This window comes from Dendrobates tinctorius, unplaced genomic scaffold, assembly GCF_039654945.1.
Source record: "Dendrobates tinctorius isolate UK_male_01 unplaced genomic scaffold, ASM3965494v1 ptg000004l, whole genome shotgun sequence".
NCBI classification, from domain to species: domain Eukaryota; kingdom Metazoa; phylum Chordata; class Amphibia; order Anura; family Dendrobatidae; genus Dendrobates; species Dendrobates tinctorius.
The window spans coordinates 12,809,685-12,827,300 of record NW_027361672.1 but is presented as its reverse complement, the minus strand read 5'-3'; the positions used below and the strand labels follow the sequence as shown (position 1 = coordinate 12,827,300).

The following is a 17,616-nucleotide window of genomic DNA, read 5'->3' as shown; positions in this document are numbered from 1 at the left end:
TGAAAAAAGGTTTTGAATTCCACAAAGCAAGTTAAAAGCAAAACATTCTTTATTGTGATTTCACTGAAATAGTAGCATGAGCATCAAAAATATCTGATACCTTTCAAGCCTGTGTCACCTACGATTAAGAATCAGCCAGACTTGAAACAAGTCAATATTTTTCTGTGCCCATGCTACTATTTTAATGAAGTCACAATAAAGAAATTTTTGCTTTTAACTTGCTTTGCTAGATTGAAAAACCTTTTTTCATCACTGAAGAAATTGATATGTTTTGAAAATGCTGTTCCCATTTTTTCATGTCATGAACATGTCTATTAATCTTTTGATTTCCACAATGTAATGACTTTTCCTTCTTGGTGTTCCAATCTCAATGTTGAGGAATGTATTTAAATAAATTAATAGAATTATTTTTAAGTGCATCCTTTTTAACTATTTCTATACATCTACCGCATGTAATAATTTTTGAGACATCTACAAGATGACTTTGCAAAAAGGAAATCCACAGAAAATCATTATGGGCTTGATTACCATTTTTTACTGTGAAATCTCTATCTTGAAGAAAACACATGAACAAGTTACTTTTACTTTGAAAAAACCCATAAAACTTTATTACTCCACTGCAGCAATTTATGACAATTAATATAAGCATTTTTTTTACATTTACTGAATCTCATACCTTCATCAAATGTTCCACAATTCACTTACACATAACTAAATGACATATCATTTCTCCACTAGCTTAGTATAAGGCTGGGGCTACACTGCAACTTCAAATTATAGCAAAGCTTCAAAAATCGCAGAACTGTCTCATTCTTTACAAAAAGTCAAAGGCAAGCAATAATCAAAGCTGTACAAAAGTTGTCATTGTCTGCAACACCACAAAATGCTCGAATATGTTGGCACTATAGAAATAAAAAATATTACATTGCAGTGAGGGTAAAAGTTGACATGTTATACATTATCTAGTATTAAGTCTTGGACAAAAAAATTGTGCAACTATCAAGTGCAAGAATTTGCTGTGTATTTTGCTTCTAGAGCATTACTTAATAGAGCTTTAAATTTGTATTAATAGGAGGACAATTCCAGCAGAAACAACTTGGATTCATCAAAAGCCTATCATGCACTCAACTGTGTCTGCACCGCTCATGCATTTTAACTGGACACACTCTGAATTTCCACAATGACCAGTGTGAAAAGGATCTGTAGCAGATCATGGTTAACATTAAACCACCATTTTCTGGCATAAGAGGCACAAAGAGGCAGGTTCTGCAAGATTCATGGGGTTACTTTTAAACCAAGACATAGTGCCAGCTCGGATTTCTGGATTTTGCCATCCCTGTTGACATCACAGTGGTTTAGCAGAATTTGACGGAACTTATCAAGATCGACACCACTGATACTTGGCTGTTAGCAAAAGATATAAAACATTATTAAAATGTAAAAGTATAAAAACAGGAAATTCTCTCGTCTTACATGAATTACAAAATGTGGATAGGAACATTACTTTCTGAGGTCAAGTTTGCTACATCAGGATGGGACCCAAAAGTTATGTAGCCTTTTTGCGGGAAATTTATAACTACAGTATGTAGTACAATAAGAATGAGATTCAAAGAACATTATACTGCAGTAACTATATTGTGGAATTCATAACTTTTTTGTCTCATAAGTAACCAGTGTGAGATTTGCTAAAAATATAAATATGCCTAAATTAAATAAACTGTAAGGCAAATGATATAAATCCTGTAAATGTGTGGATGAGCTACTTTACTTACATAACCATGTGAAAGGAAATAATATACAAATCAGCTGCAGAGCTAATTCACATGCTTAGCAACAATACAACAGTTGCAGCCATGTGGAAATCAAATCTCAAAGATTTGCAGTATACCTTATTTTTCGGATTATAAGACGCCACTTTTTACCTCCAAATTTGGGGGGGCAAATGGGGTGCGTCTTATAATGTGGATATACCTTACCGGCCACGATGGAGCAGGGTCCCAGGGTCGCTGCTGGAGGAGGAAAGAGTGGAGTGTTGCTGCAAGCCGCAGGCTGGGATGAGGGGGTGTACGGATGGGCGGCTTGCCGCTGAGGGTGTTCACTGCTACGGGTGTCCGGTACTGAGATCTCATCTCCCGAGATCTTGGTGCCAAGATCTCCATCTGCACATGCGTCATCCCCAGCAGCCATTTTTCCGGAGTCCACCGCATAGGAAACCATGGAACTGCAGGAGCTCTGGCCTTTCACAAAATATCGGCAGAGCCCCCACAGCAGCAGTGGACACCCGCAGCAGCATCGGACACCCACAGCAGCACCGGACACCCGCAGCAGCAAAAACCCGCAGCGGGACGCTGCACATCCGAACACCCCCTCATGCCAGTCTGTGGCCTGCAGCAACACTCCACTCTTGCCTCCCCCAGCAGTGACCCTGGGACCTCGTTTCGCCGCAGCCATCACCCCCGGTAAGCAATAAGACGCATGGATTATAAGAAGCACCACCATTTTATTTAAAAAAAAAAGTTTTTCCTATTTTTCTCCTCATAATTTGTGGTGCGTCTTATAATACGGAGCATCCTATAATCTGCAAAATATGGTACTTCAGTTAAAATTACTATGGAAAGTTACATTATATTGGATTATTTATGGATCTTGTTAAGTGCTAGTAATTGCAGAAGAACAAGCCTTAGATTTATTTAGGCTTTTGGATGTACAATAGTTAGGTAACTAGATATGAACTATAGTTCAGTTGCATTCAAGAGTGTTCTCTGGAAACGTAATCAAATCTGAACATAAGGCCCATGTAGATGTACAATATAGCAATAGATATTCCAATGACTGGGAATGAGAATATCTAGGAACATCCTTTGTTCCCATTATTGGTTTGATTAAACAGCCTAGCAATCACCCAACAAATGAGTGAGATCCGGTGAGATTATTTTTCAGAAATCTTGAAAATCATTGTTCGCTGCAGCACATTGTCCTGTGTTAACAGGATATGTGCTGCCAAAACCATGATGTTCTATGTGCACAGAATGATTGTTTTAACCATTGTACAGTAGTAGTATGTGCATGAATGTGCTCTCAGTTTGTCTAAATAGACTTTTAAATGACTGCTGATCGATTTACAGTATTTTGCAGATTATAAACTGCATCGGATTACAAGACACACCCCAGGTTTTGGGGAGGAAAATAGGAAAACATTTTTGTTAACAAAATAGTGGTGTTTCTTATAATCCGCTTTTACGGTAGCTTACCTGGGGGGTGGCAGCGGTGAAGCAGGGTCCCAGGTGGCAGGGTCACTGCTGCAGGAAACTGGGGGCGGCGAAGGCAGGAAACCGGAGATGCCGAGGGCCCTGGGCTAGTAGGATGAGGTGTTCGGCAGTGGGGGGGGATGACTTTTTGTGAAATCCCAGGCCCCCATGCTTTTCAATGTGGAGGACTCAGATAAAAGGGCTACCGCACAGCTGAACACCCCTTCCTAGAACCCTGGGACTAGCAGCGTTGTCCCACTCCTGCTGCCGCCGCCAGAAGATTCATGCACCAGAAACCCTGGGACCCTGTTCCACGATAGCCAGTAAGCTATAGTATATTAGGATTATAAGACGAATCCTAATTTTCCCCAAAAAACTTTGGGGAAAAAAGTGTGTCTTATAATCCAAAAAATACGATACATGATCAGCTGTTGTTTACCGGCTGTGGTTGGCCAGTTTAAATATTACCGGCTGTGGTTGGCCAGTTTAAATAGGCCCTAAAACAGACTGCCTCGCTTTTAAATGAAAACTGCAATAAAAGAAGCGGAGGGGAAAACGCCTAAAGTATATTATGTACAGGATCTGTCTCCAGATAGACATTGGTGGCATACTTCGAAAATAAGTCACCAATGTCTTATTAGCAGGAGTCCAACGGCAGTAGCTCACATCATGCTACTATGTCTCCTATTGGCTTAATTTGGATCTTGTATCTCACATTATTGTTGTATAGATGAATAAACCCTATAATGTATTGAGCAGTACAGCAATGTTTTAATGCCACTTCTACTTTTTTCTAGCAATTGGTGTGTGTTGGTGAGGATTGGTGTGTGCTAACAGTACACCACCAAGGTCTATCCTGAGACAAGACTAATTCCTAATGTTCTCAACACAACCTTCTTTATTTCGACGTGCTGCTTGGCTGAATGTATTTGGTACTTTTACTGGTGAGAAAAAATACCTTCACTAGTTCCATCATGTCTTTCACGAATCCATCTACCTCAGGCCCTTCCAGTGCTCCTGTTTTACTCTAGGAAATAAAATATTTGCGCTTAGTTATTTTTTTTCTGTTCACGTAATTTTTTCATTGGCATTTGGAAACAAAACATACTCACTACATCATAGTGTGCAAATATAGTTTCAAAGTCTCTTTTTCTTTCATCTTGACTGCTCGCCTAAATAGGGGAAATAACAGAGAATGCATAATCAGAAAATTTTATGTGAATAACTTTATGTGAAAAGATAGTTTTAAAACATTTGATGGTGAATTGTGTAACTTATCCATGTAAAATAATTTCTTTTTTTATTTACTTCAGTACTGTGCTGTAAGGCTACTTTCACACATCAGGTTTTCGGCGTCAGGCGCGATCCGGCGTCGTGCCGGAATGCCGGATCCGGCAAATGTTTTGTAAAACCTGATGTGCCGGATCCGGTTTTCTGCCGGATCCGTCTTGTTCTTGACAGACAAAACCGGATCCGTCTCATCTGGTTCATCCGTTTTTCTATCCGTTTTTCGACGGATTACGCCGGATCTGGTTTTTAAAATTGACCCTTGTGGCCTTCCGAACGGGATTGGCTACTGGAAAACTATATATAGCATGTTCCTACAGCCCTTCTTTGACAGGTTGTAGAGGAGAAAGTGCAGGTTGGAGAGAAGAGCAAGTTACTGGCGAAGATGGATGTTGTCATTGGAAATATTACCACTAGAAGTTCTGTGACGGTTTCAGTAATGAGGGACAATTTTGCACTATACTTTATGTCACCTCAAGGCAGAGTACACTGGCAGGATGACAGAGTGTGAAAGATTTGTGCCCTAACCAAACTTGTGTACCTTCTGGACCAACAGTATATACCTTTGCCAACCAAAGTTGGCTATCTTGTCATGGTCTCTATTTTTAGCTTTAGGCCACAGGTGTGTACCTGGTTGTGTTTTATGCAAAGTATTTCACCTTTTAACAAAAGTTGTGTACATTGTTAGGAAATCACCAACAATAAACACAACTTTTCAGGTGAAATACTTTGCTTCAAACACAACCAGGAACACAACTGTGGCAAAAAGCTAAAATTTACCCACAGTTATATACCTGGTTTTGAATACCTTTTTACCTTTTAAATACCCTGTATTTAACCTTTTTTTTAAACATATTTCGCCGCAGAAAGAAATGACAGACAACCAGTGTAAACAATAATTTAACTTTTATTTAAAATATTTTTTTTTGTGTAAACTGTTTTTAAAGTTAAAAAAACTTTTTTAATAAAGGTTTGAAACCAACCAAATGGGCATTTTTATTACAAAAAAAACATTATAACTCGGTGTAGTGTGGGGTGGAAATACTGCTGGAGGGGCTGCGGGACACTTCGACAATGGGAGTGTGGAGAGAGGACTGGGATCGTGGTGGGGAAGGAACAGTTAGAGGTGATGGTGTGGAAAAAGCTACAGAATGGGTGGACATGTGGGAGGCAGAAGAGGTGGTGGGCGGTGGAGTGGAGGGTTGGGCAGGGACTGTAGGAGCAGATGATGTTGATGGAAAGTTGTATGGGGAAGGAGTTTGGTACGGGGAAGGAGTTAGGTACGGGGAAGGAGTTTGGTACGGGGCAGGTTGCTGGAAGTGGGGAGATGTCTGGTACTGGGGAGGTTGCTGGTACTGGGAAGGTTGCTGGTACTGGTGAGGTTGCTGGTATGTAATAGGAGGGGGAGGATGGAAAGTGGCTGGAGGGGGTGCAGATGTAATAGGAGGGGGAGGATGGAAAGTGGCTGGAGGGGGTGCAGATGTAATAGGAGGGGGAGGATGGCAAGTGGCTGGAGGGGGTGCAGGTGGAGGAACTACAGTGGTGGGAGGTGGAGGTTGGGAGGTAACCTGCTGTAGAGCACCGTGGCACGAATGCATTACATGCATCTGCTGGGTAGGAGATAGTGTTGCCATGCACTCCACAACAGACCTGAAAAAGGTGTGGTTTGGCGAAGATCTTGCTTCTGAATGCATGGTTTGCAGAAGTGTCTTCACCTCCAGAATGCTGGAGTTGATCTGCTGAAAGCTTGCGGAGATTTGCTCTGACAAGACTTTTAGACAGTTCTGGAAAAATGCATTCAGATGCAAGAACTCTGGCGCATAACTCTTTTCCTGACCCCTCTGCGGCTGCCGCCCAGTACCCGCAGGTGTACTAGAGGTGGCAGGGGCAGAAGGGTGGGGTAAAGGGAAAGCGATCTCCTCACCAGCAGCTTCATGTAATGTAGGCGGCCACGATGCTCCTGTGCTGGTGGATGGGACAGATGGGTCGAATGTGTGGGAAGGCTGGGAAGGTGCAGATGTACCGGGGCGGTCAAAGTGTCCCTCGGTGCCGGTCTCCTCAGGGATCGCCTCAGAAGGGTCCAATCGTGCAGGCTCCCGAGTGCTGCTCACCGTGCTGTGGAATAAAGAGAAAAAAAAACAATTAAAATACTGACATGGTATGGCCCTGGCTGAAAAAAAAAAGTTACATCTAACATTTTTTTTCACATGTGGTGTGTAATATTTACCTTCTAGTGACCATTGTTTCCCGGAGGAACGACAGGGCTTGTGCGTACTTGTACTTGCTCCTGCGTCCTCCAGATCCACTCGGGGCCCGCATCTCTTTATTGAACTCCTTCTTGAAACGATCCCTCACAGACCGCCACCGATTCACAATTCTGTTCCCTGAAACGAGAAAGGAGTGGTTAGTATACAACATCAGTGTTTCACAAACTCCAGTCCTCATGGTCCCCAGGGGTCATGTTTTCAGGATTTCCATAGTAAATAGAAATCCTGAACACATGATCCGTGGGGACCACGAGGACTGGAGTTCGGGAAACACTGGTTTACATCAAGCAACCGGTACTGTATATACTTACGCTCTTTAATCTGGGCCCGAACATCGAGGTCCTCCCAGCGGCCCACAAGGAGCGAACAGATTTCCTCCCAGAGTCGTCGGGTAACGATAAGGTCAGCGTGGCGGCGGTCAGCCATATTCCAGAGCGGCTCCCTTTCTCTGACGAGATCGATGAGTTGGTCCACATCGAGTCCTCCATCCTCACCGTCAGAGTCGGGAGCACGCTGTGAAGGCTGTTAAAGAAAAAGACAAAAATAACATAATTAGCCTCCACAAAAGAAATGAAATAAAAAGTGCAAAAAAACAAAGCAAAAATATTTATACTTACACGCTGGTGACCGCCGCGTTGCTGTCGCCGACGACCCTGGGAGGCACTGCGAGGACCTCTTGGCCGAGCACCAGATTGGGAAGACTAGAGAAGAAAACAAAAAATGTTATGTCTTTGGATGTAGGCATTTGTTTGCTGTGTGTGGTCTGCAGAACATTGTTTTCTATGTGTTGTGTGTAGTGTGATGTTGTGTTTCTGCGTTTGATGCAAAAAAACTTACCAATTGTGAGCCCACTCCAAGTGTCTGTCCACCCCTTCCTTCTTCTTCTGGGAGCTCCTCTTCATCTTGTGAATCCTGTTTTGAAATAAAAGGCAATGAATAGACATATATTACAGAGATGATGGATTTTGGAAATAAAAACTTACCGTCAAACGCTGACGATGCGAGGGAGGGCTCCCAGAAGATGATGTGCTGTCTTCCTGGTGGCCACACTCCATGCCTGTGGGTGGTGTTCCAGCTGCTGCCATTGCTGCTGCTGCTGCTGCATCTATTGGGCGGCTGTTGAATAAAGAGAAACAAAGGGCCAATGAATATCTTGATATTCAATAGCCCTAGTTTGGAGGAATGGGGGATTTGATAATTACCGTCTCTCATCTGCTGCTGGCCTCCCCTCCTCAGCATGTTCCATTTGCTGCTCCATTTGGGGTGGTGGTGGTGCTGATGGTGCTGCAGTGGTCTCCTGCCTTCTCCTGCTGCGCTTGGTTGCTTTCTTGGGTGGCATGTTGGGTGTGGCTGTGGGTCCCACTGTCTTGCTTTTATATATGTCTTGTGGGCAGAGCTACTGAGCATGCTCAGACCAAAAAAACCGGATCCGGCCACCGGATCCGGCTTTCGCCGGATCAGGCGCATTGCGGCGCTCATAGGCTTTCATTGTGTGAAAAAGCCGGACGCGCCGGATCGGGCGTGTCCGGCTTTTTCGCCGGAGACAAAAAACGTTACAGTAGCCGTTTTTTCCAGACGCCGGATCGCGACACATTGCCGGATCCGGCGAAAACCGGATGAAACGCATGGCCATCCGGCACGATCCGGCGCAAATGCAAGTCAATGGGGGGGAAACCGGATCCGGCATTGCATTTCGCCGGATCCGGTTTCTGTCAAAAGCGCCGGATCGCGCCTGACGGCGAAAACCTGATGTGTGAAAGAGGCCTAAAAGAGATTCAGTAGTGACCAAATGAGTGTTTATTAGATTACGTGGAAGCAAGAAAGAGATAATCTCTTTTTTTCGTACACTTTAAAATTCCAAATGACATCCATATCGGCTTAGAAAAATAAAAAAAATACCAATGCATTTCTGGTGCACCATGAAGCTTGGGAAAGTGCTGCAGACTGATTTATTGCTTACATTGTTTTGTATACCTGTAAGTCAAACACTACTGCAACATTAATTTGCTTTGTTCATAACCCTCTCAAACAGTAATAAAACTTAATCAATAAGTCCTATATACAAGAAAATGGTATCAATGAAAACTTCCATTCATCCTGAAAAACTTAAATACTCAGCTATATTCATGGTTAAAGAAGTTATGGCTTTTGGAATGTGGTGATATAACTCAGTGAATTTTAAAAGAGGACATTTCGCCAGTTTTTAGCAACTTAAATTGGCCACATTATGGAACAGTGGATGCAGAGCTGAATAAAATGTCTTTTTTATTTTGTATTTCTTATCTCTGTGCAGATATATTAGCTTGTAAAGTTTACATTCTAATTTCCTCTATTCCCCTTATTTTTGCTCTGTTAGAGGTTGACCAATTATAAGCAAGAGGAGTCATCCAAGGGAAAAACAAGAACATGCCCTAGGAAAGCTTGGAGCAGATTTTCTCTTATGAGATATGTAATGAAACACAGCCTTCTGTCATCACTGATCTCACTGCCGCCACCTACATTGCTGGCTTTTTACTTGTTTTGTTAGATTACAACCTGGGTTTAAATATTTTTCTAATCAGATTTGTGTGCGATGCATCAGCACTAAGTTGGTTGAGAAAAATATAGGCATGGGTTACATTCATGGGATCAAATAACTAAAAATTGGTATGTGCATAGTATTCATCCCTTTTCAGATGAAACCCCTAAAAATTTCTGGTGCAAACAATTACATTCATAAGTCACATGCTTAGTGAAAGGAAGTCCACCTGTGTGCAATCTGTGTCACATGGTCTTTCAGTATATACACACCTTTTCTGAAAGGTCACAGAGGCAATAAGCAAGAGGCACCAGTAACCAAACAACACCATGAAGACCAATGAGATCTCCAACCAAGTCAGGGACAAAGTTGTTAAAAAGTACAAGTCGTGGTTGGGTTAAAAACAAACAAACAATCTCTGATGAACCTCCCCTCATCAAATGCAATATCATCAATAATCCTGCCAAGAGAGAGTCACCCACAAAACCTCTCAACTTGGGCAAGGAGGGTATTAAACAGAGAGGAAACCAAAGGTAACCCTGAACGAGCTGCAGAGTTCCCAAGCAGAGACTGGAGTATCTGGCCATACGATCACACTAAATCGAAAACTCCTCTACAGAAGTGGCCTTTATGGAAGAGTGGGTATAAAAAAAAGCCTTTACTTACACATAGAAATACACACAAAAATTGTAATCCTTGTTTTGAGTTTGTAATAAGACATGTGGGAGACTCTACAAATGTATGGAGGAAGGTGCTGTGGTCAGATGAGACCAATATTAATATTTTGGCTACCAAGGTAAACGCAATGACTGACGACGAACCAACACAGTTCATCACCCCAAGGACATTACACTATGTGTGGGGATGTTTTTCAGCAGCAGGGACAAGGAAAATAGTTTGGGAAAATAATTCTGGCACTCTTTATAGCATCATCTATGTTTATTAAGGTAGAACAATCCCAATAATTATTGGCGTTTCGGTCTTTAACTCAGAACTTCCTTAGACTAGGATACAAAAAGAAAAAAATAGAATAGATTCAATTTCATCATAAAACAAAATACTGATATAGATCCAATCATCATAAAGATATGTACAAAGAATATCAATGAACGTGGCACAACATAGGCAAATGAAAATGGCAGGAAATCACAGTATTTATACAGATATATTCATCAAGAACTTTGCTTTGTATATTAGGCAGTAGAAAAAACCTTTTTATATATCTAAATAGAGCTATAAAGCTATTTATAGTTCTACCTTAATAAACATAGATGATATTATAAAGAGTGCCAGAATTTTTTTTCTAAAATTTGATTAAGTAGTGATGTCCTTTTTCTGTGCACCATTCTCTAACTAAGTGACGTGTAAGGCCACATGCACACATTCAGTATTTGGTCAATTTTTTACCCCAGTATTTCTAAGCCAAAACCAGGAGTGGAACGGTCAGCGTAAAAGCATAATTGAAACATTTGCACCCCTTCTGCATTTATCACCCACTCCTGGTTTTGGCTTTCAAATACTGGGGTAAAAAAGTCACCAAATACTGAATGTGTGCATGTGGTCTAACTTTATTCATCAAGGAAAATAGTTTGAGTCTAGGGGAAGATGGATGGTGTGAAATACAGGGATATTCTTTAGCAAAACCTGGTCAGTTTGTCAGTGATTTGAGAATGGGATGGAGGTTCACCTTCCAACAAGACAATGACCCTAGGGGCTCATCCCAATATGTGAGAAAAAAATGGTCCGATTTCTGGACTGAAAAATCGGACGAGTGCCATGCGATTGTCATGCGAGTGCCTGGCAAGTGTAATGCGATTTCAGTGCAATTTTTACACAGTACATCTGTATGACATGCGCATGCAATCCATATGTAATGCGATTTTAACATGAGCTTTTACATACAGCATTTCTCTATATGTTTAAGCTCGCTCATGTTAAAATCGCATTGTAATACACAACTGTACACATAATTTTAAAACCACATTTTCTTCAAAACATTATATATACAGCTATGGCAAAAATTCAGTTTGCCTGATTTTTCTCTTTACTGTATAGGTATATTTTTGAGTAAAATGTAAATTGTTCTTTTAGTCTATAAACTTCTGACAACATGTCTCCGAATTTCCAAGCAATAAATTTTGTATTTTTTTCTGACAAAGAAAAATATTCAAAATTAAAAAAAATCTCAGTGCTTTCAGACCTCAAATAAAACTAAGAAAACAAGTCTACAATCATTTAGAAACAACAATACTAATGTTTTAACTCAGGAAGAGTTCAGAAATCAATATTTTGTGGATTAACCATGATTTTTAATCACAGCTTTCATGCGTTTTGGCATGCTTGCCACCAATCTTTCACACTGCTTCTGGCGCAAAAATTTAAGCAGTTCTTCTGTGTTTGACGGCTTGTGACTATCCATCATTCCATATGTTTTCAATGGAGTTCAGGTCTGGAGAATGGACTGCCCATGATGGGGTTTTGATGTGGTGGTCTCTTAATTTTTGCCAGAGCTGTATATATATATATATATATATATATATATATATATATACACATACAGTATATATACACATAAGATAGACTTAAAGCCGGCAAATGATCAGCGGCATACAGTATAGAATAGGTTACAATAGAATAGATATATACACATAGAATAGAAGTGTATATATATATATATATATATATATATGTCAGTGACACACATATATATACAGTATGTCTTTATATTTCATACAGAGATACATAGAAGAATAGCCGGTAATTCATTTGTCGGCTTCTGTAAAATCAATGCAGGAGCCGACAGAATAGAAGACATGGTTTACATACAGTAAACACATGTAGAATAATTAGATATGTATGTGTCAGTGACCAATCCAATTGGAATAATTTGTGTGCAAATTATGGGACATGTATGTAATTAATAAATTATTTTTTTGGGGGGAAAAAATGGTGTCGGCTCCTGAGCAATTTTCTGCACCAGAAAGGGAAAGCCAGCGACTGGGGGCAGATAGTCATAGCCTAGGAAGGGACCATAGTTATTGGCCCCCCTGACTACCAACATCTGCCCCGAGCCGCCCCAGAAATGGCGCATCTCTAAGATGCGCCAATTCCGGCTCTAAGCCTCTCTCTTCCCACTGCCCTGTAGTGGTGGTATATGGGTAATAGTTGGGGGTTGATGCCACCTTTGTATTGTAAGGTGACATCATTCCCTGCTTAGTAATGGAGAGGTGTCAATAAGACATCTATCCATTACTAATCCTAGAGTTAAGTGGTAAAAAAACCACACAGCCAGAATAAAGTCTTTTAATGAGATAAAACAATAAACACAGTTTGCCATCTTTATTGTTCTGCTATTTCCCCCAAAGCCCTCATTCTCCTGTAATAAAGAAAAAATAATAAACCAACAATATACCATACCTGTCCGTAGTTCAGTCCCACGCCGCAATACATATCTGGGGGAAAAACAGTTTGCAACCAGAGCAGTGCTAAAGCCCCATCACACATTGCGAGATCGCTGCTGAGTCACAAGTTTTGTGACGCAACAGCAATCTCACCAGCGAGATCACTGTGTGTGACAGCTATCAGCGACAGGCCCCCCTGCCGGTTATCGCTGATTGTTCCTGATAGGTCAGGACTTTTTTTGCATCGTTGGTCTCCAGCTGGCCAGCACGCATCGCTGCGTGTGACAGGTGGGAGAGCAACGACCAGCGATCAGCGCTCTGGTAACCAAGGTAAACGTCTGGTTTCTAAGCAGTGCTCGGTGCTTAGAAACCCGATGTGAACCTTAGTTACCAGCGCGCTGATGCAGGGAGTTGGTAACTAAGGTACACATCGGGTTTCTAAGTGATGCGCGCCGCTTAGAAACCCAATGACTACCTTAGTTACCAGCTCCCTGCATCAGCGCGCTGGTAACTAACATACACAGCGACGCGCACGCTCGGCTTTGCTGGTGCTGATCGCTGGTGAAGCTGCCTGTTTGACAGCTCACCAGCGATCATGTAGCGACACACCAGCGATCCTGACATGTTGATATCGTTGTCGGGATCGCTGGTGAGTCGCTATGTGTGACGGGGCCCTAAGATGCGACTGCCCTGGCTGCAAACAACTGGTGAATGAATGAGATGATTCCAGCACTTGCTTCAGAGACAGACAGTGTACTAACAGACACAGCTCTGCTCTACTCCCTCGCTCCACACACTGACAGTGCCATGATAGGAGAGCTGTAGAGGTGTTTGTAATGACATCCAGCTCTGCTCAATTGACTTCTTCCTAATCGCAGTATGTGACGGCAGTAAAATCAGTGAGGTTTCTCCTGCATGACGCCCCTAATTATGATTGGCCCATGATATGCACTGAATGAAGTAACAACCCTAAGAGCAAGAGAAAATCCTCTATTACCCACCCCTTCTTATTTTATAGGATAATTAGCAAATAAACTATACAAGCTAATATTTTCACAATCGAGATGAGAAAGAAAAAATATGTTTTATACACCTTTGTATCCACTATAACATGATGAGGCCAGTATATACTGTATACTTATGATGGCTTATTTAGCCAGCCTTTGCCCAGCTCTGTACTATTGATGAACAAGAACCTTGACACAGTGCTGTCCACAGACGGATCTCTCTCCCCTTTGCAGGAGTCTCTGGTTATACTAATTTGAGCTACTATATTTTTTTTCCAATAGAATATTGTTGCTAAATAATTCTTCATACAATGCATTCCTCTTCCATGACAGATGATACCCCTGTATTGTGCAAATTTAGTAAGACATTAAAAAACCTTTATAAATTTGGAACTTCGAAAACTCTAGCGACCCACACAAGAAAGATAACAATTAATTTATATAACTTACTATAAAAACAAAACCTCCACAAAATAATGATTTTTTTTTTAGTGCAATATATCTATCCGGCAAATGTACTTTTAGAAAATGTTACATCCCTGTCTTGACTTTAAGGCCGTGATCTGTTCTCTTCCCTTATGACAACAGACTTTGTTGTCCTCCACGTCGGGGTTCACAAAATGCTATGTGGCCTTAAGCAACATCATCACACAAGGTCTTTTAATTTGTGTCTGAGCATTAAAGGGAACCTGTCACCCCCCCCCCAGGCGTTTTTAAGTAAAAGAGCCACCTTGTGCAGCACTAATGCTGCATTCTGTCAAGGTGGCTCTTTTATTTGGTGTCCCTTCCACTGCATAAATAAGCGTTTTTAAAATTTGTCTGACATACCAGGAGATTGACCGGGGGAGGAGCAGCCCCCGCAGTCTCTTCTGATTTATTCACACTGTGGGGCTGGGAATTTTGGGCATGCGCAGTAGTTCTCTGCTGCTCTCCCTCCAATCCCTCAGCCTCTTTCCTACTGTGTAGAGTCATAGGAGGAATAGTCAGCTCATCCCTAATTGACGATTCCTCCTATGACGCTGCACAGTAGGAAAGAGGCGGAGGGATTTGAGGGAGAGCTGCAGAGAACTACTGCGCATGCCCAAGATTCCCAGCCCCGCAGTGTGAATAAATCAGAAGAGACTGCAGGGCGGGATCTCTGGCTGTCCGTCCACGCAGGCACGATAGCTCAGACATCATGTGATGTCAGAGGACGGGCAGCGCTAACTGCGCATGCCCAAGAAAAGATATTACAGCGCAGGCCCAAGGAATTGAAATGAACGCTGAGGAGGCGGTGCCAAATTCAAAAGGAGGACATGACTGATGGATGGGAGGCGTCTGTGTCCGAGGGGGAAAGACCTTCTGGTCTGTCAGACAAATTTTAAAAACGCTTATCGTATATACTCGAATATAAGCCAAGATTTTCAGCCCATTTTTTTGGGCTGAAAGTCCCCCTCTCGACTTATATTCGAGTCATATACACCAGGGGGTCAGAGGGGGGAGGGGGTGTCAGGTCATACTTACCAGTCCTGGCGCTGTCTCTTCAGCCCCCGGCTTCTCCGTGACCTCCCTTCCTTCCTTCTGCGGTCACATGGTACGGCTCATTAAACTCATGAATATGTGCATATTCATATGTTTTAATGAGTGGTACCATGTGACCGCTGAAGGAACGAAGAGAGATCGTGGAGAAGCTGGGGGCTGAAGAGACAGCGCCAGGATGGGTAAGTATAGCGATACTCACCTGTCCTGCGTCCATGGCTGCTTGCTGCTGTCTGGCACGTCATCTGTCAGTGACATTCAGACAGCAGAGGGAGTGGTGACGTGGTTAGTGCGCGCCGCGCCCCCTGCAGTCTGAACATCACTGACAGATGACGTGCCAGACAGCAGCAATCAGCCATGGACGCAGGACAGGTGAATATCTCAGGTGCCAGCAGTGACACCGGCACCTGGCCCCCAGCAATGGAGAGGTGAGTATGTCATTTTTTTTTAAATACAGCAGCAGCGGAAGCACATGGGGCCATAATCTATGGAGCATCTTATGGGGGCAGCATATAGGGGCATAATCTATGGAGCATATTATGGGGGCAGCATATGGGGGAATAATCTATGGAGCATCTTATGGGGGCAACATATGGGAGCATAATCTATGGAGCATCTTATGGGGGCAGCATAAGGGGAAATAATCTATGGAGTATCTTATGGGGGCAGCATATGGGGGCATAATCTATGGAGCATCTTATGGGGGCAGCATATGGGAGCATAATCTATGGAGCATCTTAGGGGGGCAGCATATGGGGAATAATCTATGGAGCATCTTATGGGGGCAGCATATGGGGGCATAATCTATGGAGCATCTTATGGGGGCAACATATGGGGGAATAATCTATGGAGCATCTTATGGGGGTAGCATATAGGGGCATAATCTATGGAGCATATTATGGGGGCAGCATATGGGGGAATAATCTATGGAGCATCTTATGGGGGCAACATATGGGAGCATAATCTATGGAGCATCTTATGGGGGCAGCATAAGGGGAAATAATCTATGGAGCATCTTATGGGGGCAGCATATGGGAGCATAATCTATGGAGCATCTTATGGGGGCAGCATATGGGGGCATAATCTATGGAGCATCTTATGGGGGCAGCATATGGGGGCATAATCTATGGAGCATCTTATGGGGGCAGCATATGGGGGTATAATCTATGGTACATCTTATGGGGCCATAACCTTTATGGAGCAGCATATGGGGCATATTATTTTATGGAGCATCTTATGGGGCCATTATTAACCTTTGTGCAGCATTATATGGGGTGTATTTTGTATGGAGAATCTTATGGGGCCCATCATGAACCGTATGGAGCATTATATGGGGCTCTTGATTCAATATGGATATTCAAAAACATTTAACCTCCTGATATCTCAATTAATTTTACTTTTATTGGCATCTATTTTTATTTTTTAAATTCACCAGTAGCTGCTGCATTTTCTACTCAGCTTATACTCAAGTCAATATGTTTTCCCAGTTTTTTGTGGCAAAATTAGGGGGGGGGGTCGGCTTATACTCGGGTCGCCTTATACTCGAGTATATACGGTATTTATGCAGTGGAAGGGACACCAAATAAAAGAGCCACCTTGACAGAATGCAGCATTAGTGCTGCACAAGGTGGCTCCTTTACTTAAAAATGCCTGGGGGGTGACAGGTTCCCTTTAAGTAGTTTTGTGCTCAGTTACCTTGTGCTTTGGAGTTTGCCTTCTCTCAGTTGGCAATTATCTCACTAAACTCCTAATGCTGCAAACTGCATGTATTTCATCTCAGTCTTGCAAGTAACCCTTTGTCTGTTGTAAGCATAACAAATTCATGTCTGGCCTTGCTCATGCTACAAAAAGATGATGCATCAGAGTATATTGTCTCTATAAATAAGTTTACCTGTTCAGTATTGCTTTGAGTCTGTATAAATAAAGAGGAACTCCATGCAAATGTGGTGCTAATCACCTTACGATTTCTTAAATATATCCAAATCCAATGAAAATATATTTTAAAAGATTAATTTAATTTCTCAAAAAAATTATTAAAAGGTATTAAAATACAGTACTGGATTTTCTCTGTAGCTGTTCACATTGTTAAAACTGCTAAACAAACATCACAGAAAGCTACAAAACACACCACGGAGACCCATCATATCTGCGATTGGCTCCCTAACAAGCAACCTGTCTTTCTATCTAGACAATATTTTACAAGCTTATGTACAGGACGTACGGTCTTTCATATTGGCCCATGTGAAATTTATACTCTATAGCAATTATTTTACATTCCAGGATAGCATATACCACCAATGTTGGGGTACAGCAATGGGGATGAGGGTCACACCAAGTTATCCTAACATGTTCATGAGGGTGTTCTAAAAC

The 17,616-nt window shown here is 42.1% G+C and overlaps 1 protein-coding gene across 1 annotated transcript in view; it reads right to left on the bottom strand.

The window, feature by feature from the left end:
- Positions 1-579: 579 nt before the first annotated feature.
- The window catches only part of SCGN (secretagogin, EF-hand calcium binding protein), a 99,412-nt gene continuing 82,375 nt past the window's right edge, over positions 580-17,616 (bottom strand). Inside the window, exons 9-11 of the mRNA XM_073566152.1 lie at positions 4,361-4,420; positions 4,207-4,275; positions 580-1,404 (exon numbers count right to left, since the gene is read on the bottom strand). Of these exons, the coding sequence (XP_073422253.1) occupies positions 1,276-1,404; positions 4,207-4,275; positions 4,361-4,420 (258 nt within the window). The 3' untranslated portion in view covers positions 580-1,275. The remainder of the gene's footprint in view (positions 1,405-4,206; positions 4,276-4,360; positions 4,421-17,616) is intronic.